We start from the raw sequence: 20,304 nt of genomic DNA on the forward strand, positions 1-20,304 counted from the left end.
TGGGAAACCTAGTAGAAGCTCCCCTTCTACCAGGTTCCAAATCGTACCCTCTCCCTTCCTCTTCTGATCACCATTAACAGAGGCCTTCTCTGAGTGCCTGAAGCTTTGGACACAACATGTGTGGTGTGGCCTGGTCTCCTACCCTTTCTCTCAGGTCCAGGGCACGGAATTAGAAGCACAAAAGCCTCTTGACCATTCTGGGAAGTCAAGCTTCACAGGAGCTTCAGAATATGCTTGAAGCAGCCCTAGGATCCACAAGTCCAGCAGTACAGTCTAGCTCATCAGGCCTCACCCCAGATTTACTGAGGAAGTCTTGGGACTAAGAATAAGAGGGCAATTTTGAGTTTACACAGGGAAAGTACTCAGTCTACTAACAAAGAGCACTCAGTGAGCTCAAACGTTTTTAACTTTCCCCTGGAAACAGCTGTCCAGCATGGCCCCAAAACCTCGTTTCTCCTCCCACATCCACCACAGAGAAGTGGGCAGTGAGAGGCCAGCAGCAGAATTCTAGCACTGTCTCACAGAACACTTCCATAGCACTGAAAGGACGATGCATGCTTATACCTGGGAAGTTGCCACACAGGAAAACCGTTTCTTTGGGTAAAGGAAGGGTTCTACTTCGTATCTGGGAAAGGTTGTATGGTGCATAAGATTACAAAAGAAATTACTGTATTTACTTTAAGCACTTCAGCAACTGATTTTCAAGTGTCCAGTTCCACAGAGGGATCAATCAGTAAGACGAAAGCACATTAAAGACCCACGCTTTGTCAAACAATCTGCATATTTGCATTGCAAGGAATGGGGGTCAGGGACTCTCCATAAATGCACAACATCTGCCACAAAGGTTAGAGTCATGCAATAAACCACGCCAATCCCAAGCAGCAGGTGTCTTGAGTGGTGTAATTCCAAAGTACCACAAAACAACAATGTCCACCATGCCACCACTCTAGTTCCACTCCTCCTGTTCCAGGTAGTTAGCAGAAGCCACCGCACACGTATCTTCGCAGGTCAAGGTTTATCCCTTCCCTCCCCCAGGAGACAGGAAACACAAGTTAAGGTCCTCATAGCAATAGCTGGTCTCCCACTTGGGAAGTGTGGTCATTGTCAACATTTTTATTTATGCAAACAGGATTGAACATGGCATTTTTCTTTCCTCTAAGGGCAAGCAGCACATAAGCCATACATCAGTCATCCGGGGATACAAAGAGAGGTGGCCAATTGTGTCTCAAGTAGTCATTTGTTAAGGATCACAACCCAGGCAGTGTTGCTCTTCTGCAAACAGAAGGAAATAGTCTGCTTCATGGTTCTTGAAGATTTATCCAAGCTTTCCAGCTGGGTGTCAGGATTTCTGCCCCAACCTCAGTCACCATTTACAGCAAGAGGAGCCAGCAGGTAAAAAACTGTTAATTTATTGATTCAATGAAAGTTTTCTTTTTTAAAACAATCCCCAATACATGCAGTTCAGGGTTAAGTTATCACATTTGTTGCACATTGGTTGAGTCTCTACACAAAAGTATGCATCATCTATATACTCCCATCATGACATCCCTTTCCCAGCCTCTAACACCTGGTTGGGGTTGTTTGCATCAACACATCTATATAGCTTAAAAGCAGGTTATTACAGGTTTTCTTGGCCAGATGTTTCCCCACTGCCTCCCCCCGCCCCCATTCTCTTCCCCGGGGTTCGTTTTCAAAGGCAGGGCATTATTCAGTCTTATTAAGCTCACTGACAAACTTTGGCTTATTGGGTGCTCACGTGGACCTTGCTTTTGCTTTCAGAGGGTTTATATTTAAACGACTTTGACTCTGACCTGCTATTACTCATTCCTATTTATTTGTAGGAAGGAAGTTTATTTTTTCCTGCAGGTGCTCACAGAGCAACACAGGTTTCTAACTAACCGTTTAATCTGACCTGGCATTAAATGAATTCTTTAACTGGGCTCTTTTAGATCTATTTCAATGCATATATAAAAAACTCTTCCAATTGTTGATTGTGTTTCAAAGTAGTTTGCTTCCATTCTTATCAACGCAGCACCTGGGAGAACCTAAGTCCTTTCCCTGAGTAGGCACAGACTTCGAGACCCATGGCACCCAGCTCTCTCTCGGATTCAGCATCTGACTGGAGAGCACCACCTTTCAGTTCCACTGGAACCAATCCTGGGGACAGTGCCCACCTCTGGGCACAATCCAGAACATGAGCTTGATGCCTCCTAATTTTATCCCCAGTATGTTCCTCCTCTATAGGGTCGCTATGAGTCGGAATTGAGTCGACGGCAATGGGTTTGGTTTTGGGGATACTGCTCCCCGACATCTACACCTTTAGACTATTTTCTTACTGGTTGCTTTTCTAACAGCTGCCTCCCCCAGCCACTCTTTCCAAGCCCCAAAAGATAATGAGCTCTTGTTTGTCCCCTCTACTCAATCAGTCAGAGATTATCTTCCTTCTCTGCAAGGGAATACATTTGCTTTGAGCCTCATGGGTACTGACGTGCTACAGAATGTCTGTTAGGAGACCCAGCTGAGTGACTTCTGTTTAAATGTCTCACTGACTGGAGCCAGCTCCCCTCTACTTGGGAAGAAGACCCAGGAAGGCTTAGTCTGCGTTATACTCTCCAAGGCTTCTCCCACCCCAGCCGCCTACCACAGGGATAGGAGAGGAGCAAGGCCACATGATCTAGAGGAGGGTGAACTGCAACCAAGCCACAGATGACATTACTTAGCACTTCATTATTTCTGCTCTCATCATGGCCACTTCTCAGCCAAGCAAAGGCTTGCAGTTACGCTCACCTGTGGCCAATAAACTGTGATACAGCGAACTGTTCTTGGCATAGGAACCTTTTGTTCTCACCACACCGGGTCTATGTTCTCGAACATAGGCAGTACCTGAGATGATAGTGAAACACTACCCTGTTCCCCATTTTTTTGCTTTTCTTTAGGAAATAATTAAGTCCTATCGTAGGCACTTTTAACCTGTTACAAGGTAATGAACCAAACAAAATGCCTAAAAAAAAATTACTGAGATGAGTTGAAGAAATAATATGCTAACTAAAAAGGTTATCGGATGGGTCAATCTACCATAGTTTAGTCAAAACAGACTCCCCCTCCTATACACATGCCCCCCTCCCACCCTCATCCCTTTTGGGGCTCTCCAAGTCTACCTCCTCACCCAGATAAATACCCTAAAATCTCAGGGGAGCTAGGTCCTTCTGGACACACAATGGTTTTGGAGACAGGTGAGAGAAAAAAGGTCTGGACGAGACTCACTTCAGTTTGGGAAAGAACAGGCTGGTGTTGGATAGTCAGGAAGTCCAGGTGTCAAGATCAGACTCAGAAGGGGGTGAGCATCTCATACCCAGCTATGCTCTAAGTCTAAGGCATGAGGAGAGGTAAAATGTACAAGCGCTGGAAAAGTACACTGTATGCATAAAAGGAAGAATGACCTAGCTGCAGGTAAGAACCCCAGAACAAGCAGACTAGCTGTTTACACTAAATCAAGATCACAGGAAAGAGAACCGAAGATGGACCAGGTGACTCTTCTCCTTCAGATGCTTTTATTGCCTCTGGGGGAGCCAAGGGTTAGAAACGGGGTTACTGCTTCACCAGGTGCTCCAGTAGGCTCCTCCTGCCTGGTCCAGACAGGCAACTTATAAAAAAAGTGGGGCTGGTGCGGAGGAATGGGTGAGAAGGGAGATGAGAGGTAGGGAGGCAGGAAAGACACAGTGGCACATCTCCCTGATCATAACCAACGGGTCAGTATTACCTACAAGGGCACATTCAAAGGCTTGTGATAATCCAAACACTGAGTTTTGGTGCCTGACAAACTGATAGAGGTTCAGTCGAGATCTAAGTCTTGTTTTTGAGTTTCAGTTAGAACAAATGTACACGCTAAAATACAGAATGTGCAATGTAGACAGGCAGGATTGGTATGAGAACCTTAATTGAATGCATTTCCTGACTTTGGGATCTTATTTTGTTTTTTAATTTGTAAATTCAACTCTCTAATAAGAGAAGAGTTTTATTTGCTTTTTAATTTCCCACAGACCAAACGACAAAAATAGAATCTACATTTAGAGATAGGACCTGCTACCAACACCAATACGATTTTATTGGAATATGGAATGTAAACAGATGTCCAAACAAACGATCTAACCTTATGAAAATGTATGGCATTATTAAATAGTTAATAAAGAAATCCTAAAGTGTGATGTGGTGGCAGACACCTCTAGCTCTAACCTAGGTGTATGAAGTCCCCACAGCTATAGCAAGGCTCTTCGGCTGGGACTCCAAGGGGCAGCAGCTGGGGTAAGGGGACTGACTACCTGCAAACCATCTTGGTGACAAGTCCCCAAAATGAAATCAGCCCTAATTTTTTTCTTTTTAAACAAAATCTAGCTTCCTTTGCTAATGTGCGGGTTAGCACAATGAATCCGAAGCTTTAATACTTGCTCCAGCAGCTCCATGTCTTCACCCAAGCTCCTTGCACACTCTTTTCCTTTCAGTTGCCTGGGTTATTAGGTGGCCTGGCCCACACAACTCCAGTACCTGCATGCGAAAAAGACTTATCTTTTCCATCACATTCACGTATAACATATTGGAGCTTAAAAATGCATGACCCTCATTACAGTGGGGAATTGTTTCTCACGGGGATAAAAAGGGGACAAACGGGAGGAGTACACTTCCTGCACCCAAAAGTCTTTCTTGAATAAACTCTACCAGGACATTTTTCTCCCTCTCCACCCTGCCTGAAGACTGACTTTCCAGCTTTAGTTATGGTTGTGAACAAAAAGCCTTTGTTTCAGAGAGGTGTGTTAAGATAGGTGCACACAGGGACATATGGAAAATGGTGAGTTTTCCTTACGAGGCTGCTAAAAAAAAAAAAAAAAAAGGCTAAACGAAAAAAAGGGCAACAAGATTTTATGGTTAGGCAAATCAACAAAGGTTACAGTGAGCTCCAAGTTAGATACTTAGCATCTATCTATTGATGAGAGTGATGGACCTGTCTGTGGCACCCAAGGTCTACAGTGATGCCACCTGATATCAGAGAGGGTTCTTTCGAGAAAGTGATTGCAGTTTGCTCCCAAATGAATCCACTTAGAGGGAAACTGCAAGGATGAGGTACATTTCCTGGAGAGCTCATATCATAAAAAAATACATAAAACATGAATTTGTAAAAGAGCTTAAAAAAAAAATACTGTCACTGTTTTAATATCTCCTTTTCATAAATGAGGCTGGTGTGTCAGTACAGACTGCTGACGTTGAGCCTGAATCTCACCAAAGGAAACCCAGACCACAATGGAATAGATAGGAAGTCAGATATTCAGAGCTTGTCGGCTGAATGGGTTAATTCAACAGTGGCCTCCTGTTAAATAAAGGTAAATGGACAACAACTCCGAGTCTCTCATCTCCCATGCATTCCAAAGGGAGAGTTCCCTCAGATCCTGAACTATGTGCATCATCACACTGCACAATGGCAGCTCCCTGTAGACTAGACTGGGGAGTTTCTTTCTTTCTTTCTTTCATTTTGACTTTCAGGTCTTTACTCTCTTCTTTGCATTTAGGAGGAATGATTAGAATTTCTTTTTATCACACTGTAGTTTTCCTTCAACGTTTGTGTTTGGTTGGTTGGTTTTATTGGCAAGCATCAATGCCGCATTACCCATCGCTCTCCCGTCTTCATCGTGCTGCCGTGAGACCACTAGAGAGCACAGCATTATCTGCACAAGGCTGCGACTGCTCCTTCACCACAGGGTCTGTAAGAGAACAGGGCGAAGGTCAGCTGGGTCAGGGCTGGACAGTGCAGGAGAAAACACCACCCCAAACCCCCGCTTCCACCCACCAAGAGAGAGAGATGCAGACTGCCAGAAAAGCCAGGGTAAGAGGGAAAAAAAGAGAGAAATATTTGTCACAGAATAAAGGTTATATAAAAACTAAAAAAAAAAAAAAAATAGACACTGAAAAATGACCAGGAGGATTATTCTTGTAATCAGCTCTTGAACTTCCTGAGAGCACAATTTCAGCTGCTGAGAACCGTGGAAAAGAGAGGCACAGAAACCCTGTCTCCCACTGTCCAAAATTTCTACCAACTTTCTTATGTTATTTTCTTTGAATACTAACATCAAATTCAAGCCCTTATTTGGCATGTGCGATAAGCACTTTAGAGGAAAAGAGTGAATAAAAAGAGCTACTAGAAGACCTGTCATAAGTTCTTTTTTTTTTTTAACAGTGTCTACATATACAATTTAGTGACACTGATTACATTCTTCGAGTCCTGAAACCATTTTCACCCTCCTTTTCTAAGTTGTTAAGATGCATCAATTTTAAGCAACAGTGATTTAAAAAATCTTTTTACTGAAGGATGACATATACACAGAAAATTAAGGCAGATTATGAATTCCATATTATAAACATCAGTGTTATTAATTCATTCTAATGCAAAGGGTAAAAAATAGCTTTCTGTACCAGAAATTGGACATCTGAGTTGCACCTGGCAAAGGGTAAAAAATAGCTTTCTGTGCCAGAAATTGGACATCTGAGTTGCACCTGGCTGAGGTCCACAAGGCTGAAGGGTAAAAAACCTCTTAAATCTGCTGTTTACATATGCTTATGGAAAAAAAAAAGGGTCATCGAAAACAATGGAAACCCTCCATGAGATGAAATGGCCTAATAGCTCCAACAATGGACTAAAACATACCAACAATTGTGAGGATGACACAGGACCAGGCAACGTTTTGTTTTGTTATACACAAGGTCACCATGAGTCAGAGCCAAGTCAGTGACAACCAAGACCAACAACAAACAGACCAAGAAGTTCAAGACCATTAGTGATGAATTCTTCAGGCAGGAATTTAGTCTCCAGAGAAAAAAAGGAGAAGGAAAGACTGCACAGTGGTCAAGCAAGAGACAAAAACTTAAGGGTTAAAAGTTTTCATCTTGATCCAGAGTAAATGGAGATGAGTCACTTAACCTTCCTTATTCCCCACTTTCCTCACAGACTGGACTGCATCATCTCACTTTGCTGAAAAGAGTAAAGTTTATTCGAAAGGTACTGTATCAGTGGCAAGTGTTATCTGCATGCAGAATAAGCAGCCACAGAGACTGAACATGCACACATGCTTCTAAGTGAGACACAGGACAGTAAGTCAGTTAAGATTTTAGTGAGGTCTTTCTGTTCTCAAATTCCTTTCATTTATTTCCTTCTTTAGAATTAGCATATTGGCTACCTTAGCTAATTACTTGCTTTTTGGAGGTGAAAAATAATCTTTGATTAGGTTTCCACACAAATGTATACACTGGAGAACAAACACTAGGTGCCTGGATCTCTTCACCCAGGGCCACAGGGATGGTCAAACAGACAGGACTTAAGGGGCTTCAGCAGCAGATGAGCAAACACCTTTAAAACTAGGAAACTCATCTTCAAACTTGTTCTGATAGTCTAGACCTAATGAGACCAAATTCCAAGGATGGTCCAATCTAAATGCCTAAAATTCTCTCAACTTGCCTCAACAGTAAAGGACAGATGATTTTTTTTTTCCGTTTAATAAACTATGCCCTCTGAAAACAGCTGCTGGAGACTTACAGAAGTATGGGTGCTCCATTGCCTCTTTGGCAGTCAGTCTCTGTTGATGGTCGTATCGCAGAAGTTTGTCCAGAAGATCTAGGGCCTCGGGACTGACAAGGTGTCTGTTCTCACTATGAATAAAGTTTTCCCAGCGTTTCCGTGAGTGTCTGAGGAAAAAAGGGAAGCATTAGTATTCTGAGACTAAAGTCAACAAGAATCCTTATCTACTTGGGCTACAGTCAACAAAAGCTCAGAATAGTGCACTGATTACAAGCTTGTTGAGGTAGGGACCATATCCCACTCTTACTGGCAACCCCTCCCTTCGCCCCCTAGTTCCCATCACAGCGTCCTGAAAGAATATTCCGTGTGTGACAAATAGAACTAATTAAAAAGTCTAACATCTGATTTAGAAATTGTGGAATCTTTCTTGTTTAGCCCCAGGCTTTTAGTCAATTCTGGGTGAGGCTTTGAGGTAACTAAGTAATTTTCACTGGTCACCAGATGCAGTGAAAGAGCTATCCTCAGAAACCCAAAGGTACCATAAAATATTGTTTGAAACTGTCAACAAATACTTCTTAGCACCACTGCACGGTACCCAAGAACACAACATCCTTTAAAATTTGCTACCTTATAGGACATCCATTACACAACACAGTAAGAAACTACACAATCTCTTATTCAAAGTAGAATCACAGCTTTCTGAATTTGCCATTAAAACAGGCATGTGCTGTACCAGAAAGCTTTTTTTTCTGAGTAACATTACAATTTTAATGTTTTCCATTTTCTATTGATAAACAGGTTACCCCTCGGAGAAGTAAAATGATTAGAAGACACATGAAAACAATGTCTGAGTATCTCAAAGTAAGTTTAAAAATCCACGAAAGAAAAGAAGGCTATTTCAATTTTCATCTGAATTTAAAGGGGAAAAGATTTTTGAGGAAGTGATTTTGGCCAGCCTTTCCTCTTGTGAAAAGCCTAAGTCAAAGCCTTCTTTCTTTCTCTCTCTCTTACTTACTGTCCCAGGATATCGTTGAAGTGTGGATCTAGGTCTATGTGATATTTCTTCAGGTACCCATACAGCTCATCTGTACCCAGAACCTTGGCAATGCGAACAAGCTGAAACACAAAACAAAGCGACCAAAGCACTGAGCACATAACTCACTGCAAGCCTGTGAGGACGCTGTACCAGAGAATCAGAAGACTGCCTCACCACTGTGTTCCCAGGGACTGTGTTCCCAGGGACCTGATGCAGACCACAGTCTAGGGCAGGCAAGCAGACCCAAGGACACAAAGTTTGCAAGAATCCAAATTCCCAAACTGCTTTTAGAATGATAGCGCAGCTGATAACCATAATCTTCTAAAGGCTGATGCTTACAGGGGCGTCACAGCCTCTGACTGGAATCTGTCTCATCAGACTGCCTCACAGCCTCACCTTGAACGCTGGGAATAGGCAGCATCAGCATCAGCTCTCTGTAGCCTTGGGGGCCTGGTAGCCACCATCGAAATCTGTGAAATACTCTACCTTGCAGAGAAGTGTATATGCAGACAACCAGTTATATTCAGTAGCTCAAGGACAGTATGCCTATCTTAGGGTACTACTTTCTTGACATGCACCCCAAAACAGTGAGGGCCAGATGGTGTTTGCTCACCTGGTCATAGTTGTCCTGTCCATGGAAGAAAGGTTCCTTTCGAAAGATCATGCTCGCTAACATACAGCCCAAACTCCACATGTCCAAGCTGTAATCATACATCTGGGGGAATAACCACAGTCCGTCAAGGGTGTCAGAAACTCCTTTTTCTTATCGAAATTTAGTCTTCATTTCACCTTGGCAGATATTTTAGAATTCAAAGCCAAAACAACCAAACAAAACGCCAATTGAGAAAAAATCTGAAATTAGCATCTTGGGAAAGAATAAAGACTGGGTTTTGAATGTATCTGAACTGACTAAATAAACCACAAACAAAGAAAAGCCCCAAGGAAGTATATAAAGAACCCAGGGCAGCTTTGTTAACCGTTTTACCTGATAGTCCACAAGGAGCTCGGGTCCCTTGAAGTACCGTGAAGCTACACGGACATTGTACTCCTGAGCAGGATGATAGAACTCAGCCAGACCCCAATCTATCAGTCGCAGCTACAAATACAACAGAAATAAAGCAAGTGAAAGGAGTGTTTCCAGATGCCTGTGCCTTAGAACAAAGCCACATCACGGTAGATCACAATTATTCAGTCGTATTAAAAATGTTAGCAGGTGCACTGGCTAAAAAATTACTTTTAGCAACTGCGTAAGGGGTCGTTTCCAAAGCAGAACTCCCGGAATCTTAGCTTCTATTTAAGAGAAAAAAAAAAAAATCACCCTGGCTTATTCTCTCCAGTCAAGACAGCTCAGACTTTTTTTTCTGCCTCCACATCTCTTCCATGTGCAATAAATTCTCCCATCAGTAATAACTCTCACTATAAGCTCGAAGCATAACTCAAAGGGTTGGGGACATATGCCCCAATCCAGAACTAAAGCACTGCTCTAGTTTTTCAGTGATCTAATACTACTTGATTCATTTACTCACCAATCAGGGACAATCAGAGTCGGATATCGAAAATAGGAGGGACCCAAGTGTACTTTTAAGGCCAGGCAGACTGGTCTGAAGGTCATTAAGAAATGAAGCAGAAACCATCAGCTGTAGTTTCTTTCTTGAGGCCCTTCAGAAAACCATGACCAAAATAAAACAAGTGACTAGAGTTCGGGTCAACCGTCTACTTTCCTCGTGTACTATGCTTACACAAAGTAGAAACCAGCATCTGGATACTGGCAAGACAACAGTAACGCAAGTCCTTCAAAGACAACAGCACACAGGTCTACAGAAACCACCTAGGTCCTGGAGAGCATTCTGGTCTGCTCTAAGCCTTCTAATGAAAGGCTTGTTGCTGCCTGGCTGCAATGGTACCTTTTTCTGTTGGTGATCTATCATGACATTGTGAGGTTTCACATCTCTGTGCATGATTCCCTTGCTGTGGCAGTAATCCAGAGCCTATTAGGTAAGAAAGCACAGAGAAAAGTGAGTAAACCCTCTTCCACCGCCCAATGCAAGCATATTCTTGTTATTTCTGTTTGTGACACCTTGACTTGAATACAGTCTCCCAAGGGGCAGCTTACTGTCTGTACTGAAAGAGAAAAAATATGCTTCAGAAGGTACCCCTTGTTCTTTGTGTACACGACAGCTGGCAGCTTGGAGAAAGAGGGCTATGTGGGGAACACAAAGGGCTATGATGAAGAAAAGGGAATGACACACTTCTTTAGGTACTCCTCTCCTACTTGGAACCAGGAGCAATTTATTGGCCACCTGGAGTTAAAAATCATACATTTACTTGTTGGCTTAATTTGATGTGTTTAATACCAGATTTGGGGACCTCACTGCAGTCACCTCTTACAGTGGTCCAAAGGACATGTAAAATCCATGTGGACATGAAGAACGACACTCAAAACTATGTCTCAATATGGCTTGTCTTTTAGAATAATGTCCCACGTAGGTTTACTAGACTAACAGGCATTCTAATATTCTAATAATCTTTAGTGTTCTCCTTAAACACAATCTCTGAGACAGTGGGCCTTTAAGAACTGTGATTCTATGCGAGAAAACAGCTTCCTAATATGATAGCTGATATGTAGATAAAATTTTTTTTTAATAATTTTTATTGAGCTTTAAGTGAACGTTTACAAATCAAGTCAGCCTGTCACATATAAGCTTATATACACCTTACTCCATACTCCCACTTACTCCCCCCCTAATGAGTCAGCCCTTCCAGTCTCTCCTTTCGTGACAATTTTGCCAGTTTCTAACCCTCTCTACCCGCCCATCTCCCCTCCAGACAGGAGATGCCAACATGGTCTCAAGTGTCCACCTGATACAAGTAGCTCACTCTTCATCAGCATCTCTCTCCTACCCATTGTCCAGTCCCTTCCATGTCTGATGAGTTGGCTTCGGGAATGGTTCCTGTCCTGGGCCAACAGAAGGTTTGGGGACCATGACCGCTGGGATTCCTCTAGTCTCAGTCAGACCATTAAGTCTGGTCTTTTTATGGGAATTTGGGGTCTGCATCCCACTGATCTCCTGCTCCCTCAGGGGTTCTCTGTTGTGTTCCCTGTTAGGGCACTCATCGGTTGTGGCCAGGCACCAACTAGTTCTTCTGGTCTCAGGATGATGTAGGTCTCTGGTTCACGTGGCCCTTTCTGTCTCTTGGGCTCATAGTTATCGTGTGACCTTGGTGTTCTTCATTCGCCTTTGATCCAGGTGGGTTGAGACCAACTGATGCATCTTAGATGGCCGCTTGTTAGCATTTAAGACCCCAGATGCCACATTTCAAAGTGGGATGCAGAATGTTTTCATAATAGAGTTATTTTGCCAATTGACTTAGAAGTCTCCTTAAGCCATAGTCCCCAAACCCCCGCCTTTGCTCCGCTGACCTTTGAAGCATTCAGTTTATCCCGGAAACTTCTTTGCTTTTGGTCCAGTCCAGTTGAGCTGACCTTACATGTATTAAGTATTGTCCTTCCCTTCACCTAAAGTAGTTCTTATCTACTAACTAATCAGTAAATAACCCTCTCCCACCCTCCCTCCCTCCCTCGTAACCACAAAAGTATGTGTTCTTCTCAGTTTATGCTATTTCTCAAGATCTTATACTAGTGGCCTTATACAATATTTGTCCTTTTGCCTCTTACTAATTTCACTCAGCGTAATGCCTTCCAGGTTCCTCCATGTTATGAAATCTTGCACAGATTCGTCACTGTTCTTTATCAATGCGTAGTATTCCATTGTGTGACTATACCACAATTTATTTAACCATTCATCCGTTGATGGACACCTTGGTTGATTCCAGCTTTTTGTTATTGTAAACAGAGCTGCAATAAACATGGGTGTGCATATATCTGTTCCTGTGAAGGCTCTTATTTCTCTAGGGTATATTCCAAGGAGTGGGATTTCTGGGTTGTATGGTAGTTCTATTTCTAACTTTTTAAGAAAACACCAGATAGATTTCCAAAGTGGCTGTACCATTTTACATTCCCACCAGCAGTGTATAAGAGTTCCAATCTCTCTGCAGCCTCTCCAACATTTATTATTTTGTGTTTTGGATTAATGCCAGCCTTGCTGGAGTGAGATGGAATCTCATCGTAGTTTTAATTTGCATTTCTCTAATGGCTAACGATCGAGAGCATTTTCTCATGTATCTGTTAGCTGCCTGAATATCTTCTTTAGTGAAGTGCGTGTTCATATCCTTTGCCCACTTCTTGATTGGGTTGTTTGTCTTTTTGTGGTTGAGTTTTAACAGAATCATATAGATTTTAGAGATCAGGCACTGGTCGGAGATGTCATAGCTGAAAATTCTTTCCCAGTCTGTAGGTGGTCTTTTCACTCTTTTGGTGAAGTCTTTAGATGAGCATAGGTGTTTGATTTTTAGGAGCTCCCAGTTATCTGGTTTCTCTTCGTCATTTTTGGTAATGTTTTGTATTCTGTTTATGCCTTGTATTAGGGCTCCTAAGGTTGTCCCTATTTTTTCTTTCATGATCTTTATCGTTTTAGTCTTTATGTTTAGGTCTTTGATCCACTTGGAGTTAGATTTTGTGCATGGTGTGAGGTATGGGTCCTGTTTCGTTTTTTGGCAAATGGATATCCAGTTATGCCAGCACCATTTGTTAAAAAGACTTTCTTTTCCCCAATTAGCTGACACTGAGCCTTTGTCAAATATCAGCTGCTCATATATGGATGGATTTATATCTGGGTTCTCAATTCTGTTCCATTGGTCTATGTGCCTGTTGTTATACCAGTACCAGGCTGTTTTGACTACTGTGGCTGTATAATAGGTTCTAAAATCAGGTAGAGTGAGGCCTCCCACTTTCTTCTTCTTTTTCAGTAATGCTTTACTTATCCGAGGCTTCTTTCCCTTCCATATGAAGTTGGTGATTTGTTTCTCCATCGCATTAAAAAATGTCATTGGAATTTGGATCGCAAGTGCATTGTATGTACAGATGGCTTTTGGTAGAATAGACATTTTTACTATGTTAAATCTTCCTATCCACGAGCAAGGTATGTTTTTCCACTTAAGTAGGTCCTCTTTAGTTTCTTGTAGTAGTACTTTGTAGTTTTCTTTATATAGGTCTTTTACATCTTTGGTAAGAATTATTCCTAAGTATTTTATCTTCTTGGGGGCTACTGTGAATGGTATTGATTTGGTGATTTCCTCTTCAATGTTCTTTTTGTTGATGTAGAGGAATCCAAGTGATTTTTGTATGTTTATCTTATAACCTGAGACTCTGCCAAACTCTTCTATTAGTTTCAGTAGTTTTCTGGAGGATTCCTTAGGGTTTTCTGCGTGTAAGATCATGTCATCTGCAAATAGAGATAATTTTACTACCTCCTTGCCAATCCGGATGCCCTTTATTTCTTTGTCTAGCCTAACTGCTCTGGCTAGGACCTCTAGCATAATGTTGAATAAGAGCGGTGATGAAGGGCATCCTTGTCTGGTTCCCATTCTCAAGGGAAATGCTTTCAGGCTCTCTCCATTTAGAGTGATGTTGGCTGTTGGCTTTGTATAGATGCCCTTTATTATGTTGAGGAATTTTCCTTCAATTCCTATTTTGCTGAGAGTTTTTATCATAAATGGGTGTTGGACTTTGTCAAATGCCTTTTCTGATATGCAGATAAAATTTTTAAATGTACCCCAAACCAAACCCACTGTCACTGAATCGATTCTGACTCACAGCAACTCTACAGGACAGGGTAGAACTGTCCCACAGGGTTTCCAAGGTTGTCATCTCCATGGAAGCAGTCTGCCACAACTTTTTCTCACAGAGTGGCTGGTGGGTTCGAACCACTCACCTTTTGGTTGGCAGCCGGGCACTTTAACCACTGTGCCATTAGGGCTCCTTAATAATGATAGCAGCCTGTAACCATATGGTACCTACTATATGTATGAAACTGAGTGCCCTTTGGTGGAGTTTTCCACAGGACAAGATTAGAGTGTCTCAATCTTGGCACGGTTGACACTTGCGGCTGGACAATTCTTTGATGTGGGGAGCTGTCCTGTGCACTGTAGGATGTTCAGCAGAATCCCTGGCCTCTACTCAACAGGTGCTAGCAGCACTTCTCCAGCTGTGACAACCAAAAATGGTTCCAGACATTGCCAAATGTCCCCTGGGGGCAGATCTGACCCAGCTGAGAACCAGAGCAGTAAGGGCATTGTAATAGGTGTCTTTTATGTGGGAGGGAATACATAAGCTAGAGAATGATCCCTAGGATCAACATTCCAGGAATAAGCTCCCCTGGTCTACATCAAATTTTGTTTTCCCTAGACACAAGAGTACACAATGATGCCATTTATATAAAGGTCAAGAACGGGCAAAACTAAACTAGGGGGATAGAGATGAGACTACTACATTCAGAGAGTGGGTACTGAAGAGAAGGGGCACAAGAAAGTCGTTTGGGGTGTTCGTAATATTCTCTACCAGCCCTGCCTGATATAACTTTCTATAGTGACAGAAATATTCTGTATCTGCATCATCTCTTATGGTAGCTACTAGCCACACAAGGCCATTGAGCACTTGAAATGTGGCTGGTGCGAAAACGGAAGGGCATTTTTTATTTTCCTTAATTTCAATAGCTACCTGTGGGTGGTAGCTACTCTACTGGACAGTGCCGTTCCATGTAGATCTGGGTGAAGGTTTCGCATATGTAAAAACCCAAAACACTACACTTAAGACTGGTTCAGTTTGCTTACGTAAGCTCCACTTCACTTTATGATTTTTTTCTTTGTTTTACAACAGCAAGATTCCGAAGAGGCTCTGTGGCACTGCCTTACGAAACCAGGGCTCCTGAGGGCAGACTTTTCCACATCAGGAGACCAGGCTCTGGCACAAGCACCCAGTGAGTCTCTGCGCAGTCAGTGTACAGCCCTCAGCCTCAGTTTCTCCCATAGTTTAAATGAAGTTAAATATTTCGTCTTCCCCACCCCCTTTTCAAGTAGAAAAATCCAGCAAGGGTTGATTCTGTTATTTTGCCTAGCCTTTCTCTGCCCAAAGAATAAACTAATTAGGACCACATACAATACCTGGGACATGAAAAATACCTGCTGAAAGCAGAGGCTGAACAAATACAATAAGGTAATTAATTCTTTTTGCCAAGTTTACTAGTCAGACTCCCCGTGGAGGTACTGACAAGCTTTTCAATTCCTTGGGGAATTATTTCAGTTTTAAAATCTGGTTCTGACCATTAAGCATGAAAAACGTTTTTCAAGTTTCACCTGGGAGTCTATACCTCATTAGCAGAAAGAAGTACGCCCTTACTGCCCAGCTGCTACCTCTAGAAAGCAGAAAGGACATCAGACACCAGTGCATATGAATGACCGGCCTGTGAAGATCTGTACTGCTGGGATGTCTTTATTTGACCTAAGGATAATTGTGCTAGGTTATAAATCTTTTCCTTAGGTGCTGGCTAAAAACCTCAATACCCTACTCAAAAAAAATCAATTGTGAAATCTGGACTGCAGTTCTCATGGAGGGAATGCACAGATTCTCTGAGGAGAACCTCCAAGAAAGATGTTAGGCTGGCAGTTCATGGGACCGTGGCCCTGCGAACCTCTTCCACACCAAGCCCTGCAATTTTAGTCTGGAGAGGACATGGAGAAAGGTCGAACAAATCAGCCTCTATCTTCTTTGTCCTTCTGTTCTTACTGACAAAAAAAAAAAAGACCCACTAGACAGAAGAGTGACCCTTAAACCCACCGCCTTGGCTCTCCCTAATGACAAGCGGGTTGTGCAAGTGTTTATAAGAAAACACACTCACTTCAGAGCTAGTTCCTCAAAAGCCCCCATTTCATAAAGCTCTGTCTTAATTCAACCTGGTGTTTTGTCCAAGGAACTGTTCACAATTCTACCACAGATCCATCTTTAATTTTTTTCAGTAATGCCAATACCTTAGTCATCTTCATCTTATCTCAGAGGTTCTTAACCTGAGATCCACAAGCCCCCTAAAATTTCATGCAAAACTTCGTATTGTCTATACATTCATTGTTGTAGAGTTCACAGCTTTCATCAGATTCTCAGTGATCCATAACTCTAAAAGCTTAGGAATTACAAGTCTCTTCCATCTTACAAACCTTTTTAGAATTCTTCAGCCAAGTGTTTACCTGTTGTTGTTGTTAGGTACCACTGAATCAACTGTGAGACATAGTGACCCTAGGCAGACTAAAAAAGACCATTCCTCCATCAATCAGTAACACTTCAAAATTTCATAGTGCTTGAGATTACTAAGTCTCCTAGAAGGTCCATCCATCTATCACTTCTCCCTGCATGTCAGGGTTAACTAGCTGGGGCTAGAGGGGAAGGGTTGGTAGTATCACACAAAGAGATTTTGAGAGATGGCAAAAAAAAGATGGCCACAAAGTCTGTCATCCCTGTATGCAAGTCCCCCTAAAATGTGACTTTGATGCTCTTTCTATTTTGAGGTGGAGTCTATTCTCTGCCCTTTGAGCCTAGGCTTGATCACACAACCTGCTCTGGCCAATCGGGTATTAGCACACATGATACAAGCAGAAGCTTAAAAAGTACTTATATGTTCCAGTTTGCCCTTCTCTTGCTAAAGGTAACTGAGGCCACCATGGTAAGAAGCCTGAGACCAGCCTCCTGGAGGATGAGGGACCAGTGGACAGAGACACGTGAACAAGGCCATCCTAGACCACCCTGCCCCAGTCAAGCGGACTCAGGCCAAAAAGAACCACCCAACTAACCCACAGAATTGTGAGAAAAAACAAATCATTTTAAAAATGTAATTAAGTTTGGGGTGATTTTTAATACAGCGAAAACTAACTAATAAAATAAGTATTAATTAAGCAACAAAAAGAAAACCCAAGTGCCAACAAGAGCTATGAAGAGGGAGGTTCTAATCTCTGGTATAATGTCCCTAGTACCCCTTGACCTGGTCATCTTTCTCAATTCCACTGGGAAGTTTCTATGTAAAGATTCCACGATGGAGGCCTCAACAGAACTAAAAAGGGTCTCATTAAATCCTTGGGTATCAAGAAGTATTTGGCTGGGGTTCTCTGTTCTCTCAAAAATTCCTCCTTTCGTGAATAGGCCTGAGAAAGTTCACTGTTCACAAATGCCACTTACTTTAAGTAGTTCATACATATAAAACCGGATATCAAAGTCTGTCAGGATCTGGTAGAGTTGCTGGAACAGATTACAGAAAACATGAAAGTTAATTTAGTCTCATCGCATCTTGTCATCCCAAAGGTGGGCCATTCTCTGTCAACTTACTTAGTACTTAAGTCATTTAAAAAAAAAAAAAAAATCCCATAATTTTTTTACTACCTGATCTGGAACAAATGTGGACAAAGAGTAAAGATGAGGGCCGAAGACCTCAGTGTTTCCAAGAGAAGAGGGGAAAAAAAAAGGGGGGGGAGCCCCAAGGGAGAAAAACATTTAGGCCAACTCGATCTTCTTAAAAAACCAGCTGTTTATACTCTACGATTTTACACCCACGACTGCATTATTATGGAGATGAATGAAGTCTAAGTTGTCTAACTGTCCTCATATCCTTACACCACAGCCAACAAACTAAGCCCACTGCAGCACCACAGTTCACTTAGAAAGCTGAGTTCTCAGCAGATACAGAGCTCTGAACCACTTCATTGGCTGATACGGAAGATAGTAGCAAGACAGGCTGCTTGTGAAAGAAACATGAGGAAAATGAGGGGTTACAACATCTGAAGATGGCAAGAGACTTTCTAAAAATCCACCCCACCCCTCCCCAAATCAATTCCAGGCTGGGAAAAAACAGAACATCTCACAGGCAATAACTGATGGAAACTAAAAAAAAAAAAAAAAAAACACAGAAAGAACAGTGGTGGTGGAGTGAGATGTTACAAAAAAGATAGGGGTGCAGAAAATGATCACAGGACAAACTGACATAAAAACAAAACTTTCATTACTGACAATCCAAAGACCCAACCACTGGGAGATTTACAGCTTCACTTTCTATGACGGAAGGTATCTTTACACATCAAGGTTCATTAAAATCATCATAAAATCTTGTCAGAAACTATACTACTAGCTTTGATACTCAATCAACTCCAAGTAAATCTCTTTCCCCATCAGGCCAAGCAGCACCTTCTAAAAAAGTAATCATCACACCTTTATTAAACTGTTTTTGCTTCTCTCTTTAAGCTGTATAGGGAATCTCTCCAAGGAGCACAGAACAGTGTATACAATGTGCTATCATCGGTGTAAAAGTGCTGGGAGTAAAATGCCATATTCATATTTGTTTGTATCTGCAAGAATGATATAGAAGAAACCAATAAAAACGGGTTTCATGTTTATTTGTGGGGGGGATGGGCAGCTGAGAGTAGGGGAATGAAGAAGGCTTTTCACTGTACCATTTTTTACATTTTTGATCCATAAAAATATTATATATAAATAAAACCCAAAAAATATCGTTAATATCATACACAAGCAAAATTTTGCTGACGATCATTCAAAAACGGCTGCAGCAGTATACTAACAGGGAACTGCCAGAAACTCAGGCCCGTTTCAGAAGAGGGTGTGGAACCAGGGATATCACTGCTGATGTCAAATGGATCCTGGCTGAAAGCAGAGAATACCAGAAGGATGTTTACCTGTGTTTTATTGACTATGCAAAGGCATTTGACTGTGTGGATCACAACAAATTACGGATAAAGTTGCACAGAATGGGAATTCCAGAACACTTAATTGTGCTCATGAGGAACCTTTACATAGATCAAAAGTCAGTTGTTCAGACAGAACGAGGGGATGCTGACTGGTTTAAAGTCAGGAAAGGTGTGCATCAGGGTTGTATTCTTTCACCATACCTATTCAATCTGTACGCTGAACAAATAATCCTAGAAGCTGGACTATATGAAGAAGAACGGGGCCATCAGGATTGGAGGAAGACTCATTAACAACCTGCGTTATGCAGATGACACCACCTCGGAGGACTTGAAGTACTTTCTGATGAAGATCAAAGACCACAGCCTTCAGTATGGATTGCTCCTCAGTGTAAAGAAAACAAAAATCCTCACAACTGTACCAATAAGCAACATCATGATAAATGGAGAAAAGACTGAAGTTGTCAAGGATTTCATTTTACTTGGATCCACAATCAACAGCCATGGAAGCAGCAGTCAAGAAATCAAAAGACACATTGCATTGGGCAAATCTGCTGCAAAAGACCTCTTTAAAGTGTTGAAGAGCAAAGATGTCACCTTGAAGACTAAGGTGCACCTGACCCAAGCCATGGTATTTTCAACTGCATCATATGCATGTGAAAGCTGGACAATGAATAAGGAAGACCGAAGAAGAACTGACACCTTTGAACTGTGGTGTTGGCGAAGAATATTGAATATACCATGGACTGTCAAAAGAACAAACAAATCTGCCTTAGAAGAAGTACAACCAGAATGCTCCTTAGAAGCAAGGATGGCGAGACTGCGTCTTACATACTTTGGACATGTTGGTCAGGAGTGATCAGTCCCTGGAGAAGGACATCATGCTTGGCAGAGTACACAGTCAGCAGAAAAGAGGAAGACCCTCAACTGAAGTGGACTGACACAGTGGCCGCAACAATGAGCTCAAGCATAACAACGATTGTAAGGATGGCTCAGGACCAGGCAGTGTTTCGTTCTGTTGTGCACAGGGTTGCTATGAGTCGGAACCAACTTGACAGCACCTAACAACAACAAACCA

The 20,304-nt window shown here is 42.1% G+C and overlaps 1 protein-coding gene across 5 annotated transcripts in view; it reads right to left on the reverse strand.

Annotated features, from left to right (window-relative positions):
• Window positions 1-20,304, reverse strand: part of CSNK2A2 (casein kinase 2 alpha 2) — a 44,680-nt gene that overhangs the window by 2,281 nt on the left and 22,095 nt on the right. Inside the window, exons 5-12 of one of the 5 annotated variants that reach the window (XM_049864502.1) lie at window positions 17,713-17,772; window positions 10,499-10,582; window positions 9,580-9,690; window positions 9,208-9,309; window positions 8,574-8,674; window positions 7,577-7,725; window positions 5,657-5,750; window positions 1,394-4,542 (exon numbers count right to left, since the gene is read on the reverse strand). In XM_049864502.1, coding sequence (XP_049720459.1) covers window positions 5,674-5,750; window positions 7,577-7,725; window positions 8,574-8,674; window positions 9,208-9,309; window positions 9,580-9,690; window positions 10,499-10,582; window positions 17,713-17,772 — 684 coding nt within the window. In that variant the 3' untranslated portion in view covers window positions 1,394-4,542; window positions 5,657-5,673. Of the gene's footprint in view, window positions 1-1,393; window positions 5,751-7,576; window positions 7,726-8,573; window positions 8,675-9,207; window positions 9,310-9,579; window positions 9,691-10,498; window positions 10,583-17,712; window positions 17,773-20,304 lie in introns of those variants that run through there. The other 4 variants (XM_049864503.1, XM_049864501.1, XM_049864504.1 and 1 more) reach the window with 4 other exon arrangements.

This window comes from Elephas maximus, chromosome 21 (genome assembly GCF_024166365.1).
Source record: "Elephas maximus indicus isolate mEleMax1 chromosome 21, mEleMax1 primary haplotype, whole genome shotgun sequence".
In the NCBI taxonomy this organism is placed as follows: domain Eukaryota; kingdom Metazoa; phylum Chordata; class Mammalia; order Proboscidea; family Elephantidae; genus Elephas; species Elephas maximus.